Here is a 7,142-nt window from a genome sequence, read left to right on the forward strand (position 1 = left end):
CAATTTCCAATAAGAGCTTCTCGGGAGCCAAGTCTTCACTGAATCTTCAATTACTGGAGCCTCCAAAGCAATCCTGGAGGTTTAGTAACTCCACCGGTTCGGTTGATAGCACGGCCAGGCAGGCCAGTGGTGTTAAGTCCGAGCTTCACGTACAGTCTTATCAAATTCTTGTTTTTACAGGGAACGGCTCCTTCCTATGAATTACAGAATTGTTACCGGCCGCAAGCTCCGCAACCCTTCTGACTCCTGCCCCCGACCCACACTTTGAAAAACCCTGGTCTAATTCATCATCACCCGTTTGCTACATACCAGGGATCGCTTGGCGTCTGGGAGAAACTGGCCAAATTCGGTCAGCAGATCCTCCTGCCCTCGGAACAGGTTGGCAACTTTCGCAAAGACTTCATCCTCGGTCATTCCACAGTAAGGCTTCCCCTTCGTATCCTTCACTATCAGCTGCTCCTTCTAACAAGGCACAAGGTATAGCATGAGGGAGGCTACGCTGTCACAGGCTGCAAAGTAAATCTCCATTGATACGAGAAGCACGTCCCTCCCAATTCTGAGACATTCTATTCTCTGCACCGTCTGAGCTTTCTGACATTCCACATGTGATGGATGTAGGAATTTCAGATTCATTGTGTTATATGTATTTGGTGCAGTAAGGGATAAAAGCCTGGATTAGTGTCGTGGAAATCACTAGTTTGATTTTCAACTCCTAACCAATCAAAGATGAATAGCCCTTTAGCTGTAAGGTGGAACATAGGGGGTTGCCAATTCAACGTCTGATCACACTGACTGGTGTCTACTGAGTGGATGTCCATTATGTTTTATGATTCTTAAAGCATATACTTCCTTTTATACACTCCAGTATAATTGGGAAGGATCAACCAGGGCGGTTGACATGTTACATTAGACCTAGGCCCCCACTATCCTTTAAACCTATTCATATTGTATCCAGCTAATCGGACTACTGCAATCATGCCGTTACAAATCCTGGTTTGCCAGCTGCCAGACTTTGTGGCTACAAGAGGTGCAATTAAAGCATTATAAAAGTTGGGCTAATGGAGTTTCGGGGAGTAGATAATTAGAGACACTGTGCTCGGCTTTAGTAAGATTAGGTAGTTAATTGGAGGAGCCAGCACGAAAGCAGTCAGGTTGTTGGTTAAAGAAGTTTGGTTTTGGATCGGGATGTGAACAGAGAAAAGCTGTGCTCTCAATACAGTGAGTTTAGACTAACAGTTTCTGGAGAAACAGGCAGTTAAGGATTTGACTGTGGACAGACCAGCAGCTGATCTCGAGATAGTAAACTAATGATTTTCCTGTGAACATGATAGGAGCAGTTTCAGGAAAGGCTGACGGATTAACCAGGAGCTCGACTCAGACAAGAGTCGGCAGCTGGTTCCTGAAGGATCTCTCTATATCCAAGACATCTCTTTATAGCAAGTATTCCTGAGTGTGCTAACGGTATTTAAAAGTGAATTTCGACCAGAGATGGGAATTGTTTGAATGGAGATAAATATAACAGTTAAGGGTTAGTGTCATTGTATTGTTAAGCATTGTTTAAGTCATCATTGAAAGCTACTTGTATTTACAATATTAAAGTTATTAATACTGTGTTAGTAATAAAGTTTTTAAAAATAAATTTAGAGTACCCAATTCATTTTTTCCAATTAAGGGGCAATTTAGCATGGCCAATCCACCTAGCCTGCACATCTTTGAGCTGTGGGGGTGAAACCCACGCGGACACAGGGAGAATGTGCAAAATCCACATGGACAGTGACCCACAGCCGGTTTCGAACCTGGGACCTCGGCGCTGTGAGGCAGCAATGCTAACCATTGTGCCAGTGTGCTGCCCTATAATAAAGTTTGTTTTAACATACCAATATCCTGTGAAATCACTCCTGGAGCGAAGTACCTTTCCTAACACGCAGTGTTACAAAGTAAATACAACATTGGGGATTCTGTCCGGTATCCAAGCCACTGTTGGGAGTCTGGTCCGGCATACGAATACTCAGAATATACAACACCGAAACAGGCCATTCAGCCCAACTAGTCCATGCTGGTGCTTATGAGTCTCCTTCCACTCTAATCGGTATCACATCAACACCTCATCAATATTCTTTCCCCCTCGTGTTTACCCAGCTTCACCATGTATATATCGACACTATCTATACATTCACACTCGCCCGCTCCCCCTGGGAGCGTGGGAGCGAGTTTCACACTCGCCCGCTCCCCCTGGGAGCGAGTTTCACACTCGCCCGCTCCCCCTGGGAGCGAGTTTCACACTCGCCCGCTCCCCCTGGGAGCGAGTTTCACACTCGCCCGCTCCCCCTGGGAGCGAGTTTCACACTCGCCCGCTCCCCCTGGGAGCGAGTTTCACACTCGCCCGCTCCCCCTGGGAGCGAGTTTCACACTCGCCCGCTCCCCCTGGGAGCGAGTTTCACACTCGCCCGCTCCCCCTGGGAGCGAGTTTCACACTCGCCCGCTCCCCCTGGGAGCGAGTTTCACACTCGCCCGCTCCCCCTGGGAGCGAGTTTCACACTCGCCCGCTCCCCCTGGGAGCGAGTTTCACACTCGCCCGCTCCCCCTGGGAGCGAGTTTCACACTCGCCCGCTCCCCCTGGGAGCGAGTTTCACACTCGCCCGCTCCCTCTGGGAGCGAGTTTCACACTCACCCGCTCCCTCTGGGAGCGAGTTTCACACTCACCCGCTCCCTCTGGGAGCGAGTTTCACACTCACCCGCTCCCTCTGGGAGCGAGTTTCACACTCACCCGCTCCCTCTGGGAGCGAGTTTCACACTCACCCACGCCCTCTGGGAGCGAGTTTCACACTCACCCACGCCCTCTGGGTGCGAGTTTCACACTCACCCACGCCCTCTGGGAGCGATTTCACACTCACCCACGCCCTCTGGGAGCGATTTCACACTCACCCACTCCCTCTGGGAGCGATTTCACACTCACCCACTCCCTCTGGGAGCGATTTCACACTCACCCACTCCCTCTGGGAGCGAGTTTCACACTCACCCACTCCCTCTGGGAGCGAGTTTCACACTCACCCACTCCCTCTGGGAGCGAGTTTCACACTCACCCACTCCCTCTGGGAGCGTGTTTCACACTCACCCACTCCCTCTGGGAGCGTGTTTCACACTCACCCACTCCCTCTGGGAGCGTGTTTCACACTCACCCACTCCCTCTGGGAGCGTGTTTCACACTCACCCACTCCCTCTGGGAGCGTGTTTCACACTCACCCACTCCCTCTGGGAGCGTGTTTCACACTCACCCACTCCCTCTGGGAGCGTGTTTCACACTCACCCACTCCCTCTGGGAGCGTGTTTCACACTCACCCACTCCCTCTGGGAGCGGGTATCACACTCACCCACGCCCTCTGGGTGCGAGTTTCACACTCACCCGCTCCCCCTGGGAGCGAGTTTCACACTCACCCACTCCCTCTGGGAGCGTGTTTCACACTCACCCACTCCCTCTGGGAGCGAGTTTCACACTCACCCACTCCCTCTGGGAGCGAGTTTCACACTCACCCACTCCCTCTGGGAGCGAGTTTCACACTCACCCACTCCCACTGGGAGCGGGTATCACACTCACCCACTGGGAGCGTGTTTCTCACACACCCACTCCCTCTGGGAGCGAGTTTCACACTCACCCACTCCCTCTGGGAGCGAGTTTCACACTCGCGAGTTTCACACTCACCCACTCCCCCTGGGAGCGAGTTTCATACTCACCCACTCCCTCTGGGAGCGAGTCTCACACTCACCCACTCCCTCAAGGAGCGAGTTACACACTAACCCGCTCCCTCTGGGAGTGTGTTTCACACTAACCCGCTCCCCCTGGGAGCGAGTTTCACTCACCCACTCCCTCTGGGAGCGAGTTTCACACTCACCCACTCCCTCTGGGAGCGAGTTTCACACTCACCCACTCCCTCTGGGAGCGAGTTTCACACTCACCCACTCCCTCTGGGAGCGAGTTTCACACTCACCCTCTCCCTGTGGGAGCGAGTTTCACACTCACCCACTCCCTGTGGGAGCGAGTTTCACACTCACCCACTCCCTCTGGGAGCGAGTTTCACACTCACCCACTCCCTGTGGGAGCGAGTTTCACACTCACCCACTCCCTGTGGGAGCGAGTTTCACACTCACCCACTCCCTGTGGGAGCGAGTTTCACACTCACCCACTCCCTGTGGGAGCGAGTTTCACACTCACCCACTCCCTGTGGGAGCGAGTTTCACACTCACCCACTCCCTGTGGGAGCGAGTTTCACACTCACCCACTCCCTGTGGGAGCGAGTTTCACACTCACCCACTCCCTGTGGGAGCGAGTTTCACACTCACCCACTCCCTGTGGGAGCGAGTTTCACACTCACCCACTCCCTCTGGGAGCGAGTTTCACACTCACCCACTCCCTCTGGGAGCGAGTTTCACACTCACCCACTCCCTGTGGGAGCGAGTTTCACACTCACCCACTCCCTGTGGGAGCGAGTTTCACACTCACCCACTCCCTCTGGGAGCGAGTTTCACACTCACCCACTCCCTCTGGGAGCGAGTTTCACACTCACCCACTCCCTCTGGGAGCGAGTTTCACACTCACCCACTCCCTCTGGGAGCGAGTTTCACACTCACCCACTCCCTCTGGGAGCGAGTTTCACACTCACCCACTCCCTCTGGGAGCGAGTTTCACACTCACCCACTCCCTCTGGGAGCGAGTTTCACACTCACCCACTCCCTCTGGGAGCGAGTTTCACACTCACCCACTCCCTCTGGGAGCGAGTTTCACACTCACCCACTCCTTCTGGGTGCGAGTTTCACACTCACCCACTCCCTGTGGGAGCGAGTTTCACACTCACCCACTCCCTCTGGGAGCGAGTTTCACACTCACCCACTCCCTCTGGGAGCGAGTTTCACACTCACCCACTCCCTCTGGGTGCGCGTTTCACACTCACCCACTCCCTCTGGGAGCGAGTTTCACACTCACCCACTCCCTCTGGGAGCGATTTCACACTCACCCACTCCCTCTGGGAGCGATTTCACACTCACCCACTCCCTCTGGGAGCGATTTCACACTCACCCACTCCCTCTGGGAGCGATTTCACACTCACCCACTCCCTCTGGGTGCGAGTTTCACACTCACCCACTCCCTCTGGGAGCGAGTTACCCACTCCCCCTGGGAGCGAGTTTCACACTCACCCACTCCCTCTGGGAGCGAGTTACCCACTCCCCCTGGGAGCGAGTTTCACACTCACCCACTTCCTCTGAGTAAAGCAGTTTTTCCTGAATCCCCCTCTGGATTTATTAGCGACCGTCTTTTCTTATGAAGTCTAGTTTTGGATTCCCCACGATCTCCATCGAGTCTATACTATCAATACCTCTCATTATCTTGAAAGACCTCCATCAGACTTCCCTTTTCTCATGGAGGGCGCGAAACTGGACCTAATCCAAGTTTGGTTCTGTTGGCCAACTCTCTACACTCACTTTTTACTTGGGAGTACCCAATTGGTTATTTTTTTCTCCAATTAAGGGGCAATTTAGCGTGGCTAATCACCTAGCTTGCGCGTGTTTTGGGTTGTGGGGCGAAACCAACGCAAACACGGAGAGAAAGCGCAAACTCCACACGGACAGTGACCCAGAGTCGAGATTGAACCTGGGACCTTGGCGCCGTGAGGCAGCAGTGCTAACCCACTGCACCACCGTGCTGCCCTCACAATCACTTTTAACCAGTGTGGCGAAGTGAACCATGGACTAAACACCCCAATTACAAACAATGGTGGGAGTTGATATCGGGCTTGTCTTGGCCCTTCTGAAGGAGCGAAAATCACACCCAGATTCCAGAGGCTCAACAGTTTTGTAGAACATTCAATAAAAATTTTAAATTGAAGGCTAAATACGCTCACACAAAACCTGCCAAGTTTATTAGAACAAATACCAGTGGAAATTTTGAACACATCACTTGGTGATATTCAGTCAAACTCGATGAAATTTTATTTTGGTGGCAATGTGAAGCCAGGTTTTTGACTAACAGATGTTCCTGAGATACACGACTGATTACTTTCCCTTTGAGGAAAACGTGGCAGAAGCTGTTTTTTTCAGGCTTGTATAGGTCAGCAGATGCTAAACAGGCTTCTTGCAACAGATTTTGAGAATGTAAAACAGTGAAGAGACCATTGGACAGAAATCCAAAAACACATGTCACCAACCAATGCCACAAACCATATATTTTAATGGGGGGGGGGGGGGGGCGGGAGGTAAGGGGAGAGTGAGGGGGGTGGGGGGAGGGAAAGGGGGAGTGAAGGGGAGAGTGGGGGGAAGGGAAGGGGAGAGTGGGGGGAGGGAAGGGGAGAGTGGGGGGAGGGAAGGGGAGAGTGGGGGGAGGGAAGGGGAGAGTGGGGGGAGGGAAGGGGAGAGTGGGGGGGGGAGGGAAGGGGAGAGTGGGGGGGGAGGGATGGGGAGAGTGGGGGGGGAGGGAAGGGGAGAGTGGGGGGAGGGAAGGGGAGAGTGGGGGGAGGGAAGGGGAGAGTGGGGGGAGGGAAGGGGAGAGTGGGGGGGGAGGGGAGAGTGGGGGGGAGGGGAGAGTGGGGGGAGGGAAGGGGAGAGTGGGGGAGGGGGGAGAGTGGGGGGAGGGAAGGGGAGAGTGGGGGGAAGGGGAGAGTGGGGGGAAGGGGAGAGTGGGGGGAAGGGGAGAGTGGGGGGAAGGGGAGAGTGGGGGGAAGGGGAGAGTGGGGGGAAGGGGAGAGTGGGGGGGAGGGGAGAGTGGGGTGAGGGACGGGGGAGGGTGGGGGGGAGGGGAGAGTGGGGGGGAGGGGAGAGTGGGGGGGAGGGGAGAGTGGGGGGAGAGGGGAGAGTGGGGCTGGGGAAGGGGAGAGTGGGGGTGGGGAAGGGGAGAGTGGGGGTGGGGAAGGGGAGAGTGGGGCTGGGGAAGGGGAATGGAGAGTGGGGGGAGGGAAGGGGAGAGTGGGGGGAGGGAAGGGGAGGGTGGGGGGGGGGAGGGGAGAGTGGGGGGGAGGGAGAGTGGGGGGGAGCGAGAGTGGGGAAGAGGGGAGCGAGAGTGGGGAAGAGGGGAGACGAGGGTGGGGAAGGGGAGAGTGGGGGTGGGGAAGGGGAGAGTGGGGGTGGGGAAGGGGAGAGTGGGGGAGGAAGGGGGG

General features: G+C 55.0%; 1 protein-coding gene across 6 annotated transcripts in view; it reads right to left on the bottom strand.

Annotated features, from left to right (window-relative positions):
- sin3b (SIN3 transcription regulator family member B) overlaps positions 1 to 7,142 on the bottom strand; it is a 60,232-nt gene that overhangs the window by 25,078 nt on the left and 28,012 nt on the right. For all 6 annotated transcript variants that reach the window (XM_038776823.1, XM_038776826.1, XM_038776824.1 and 3 more), the window contains one exon: positions 310 to 462. In XM_038776823.1, coding sequence (XP_038632751.1) covers positions 310 to 462 — 153 coding nt within the window. The remainder of the gene's footprint in view (positions 1 to 309; positions 463 to 7,142) is intronic.

This window comes from Scyliorhinus canicula, chromosome 18 (genome assembly GCF_902713615.1).
Source record: "Scyliorhinus canicula chromosome 18, sScyCan1.1, whole genome shotgun sequence".
Lineage (NCBI taxonomy): Eukaryota > Metazoa > Chordata > Chondrichthyes > Carcharhiniformes > Scyliorhinidae > Scyliorhinus > Scyliorhinus canicula.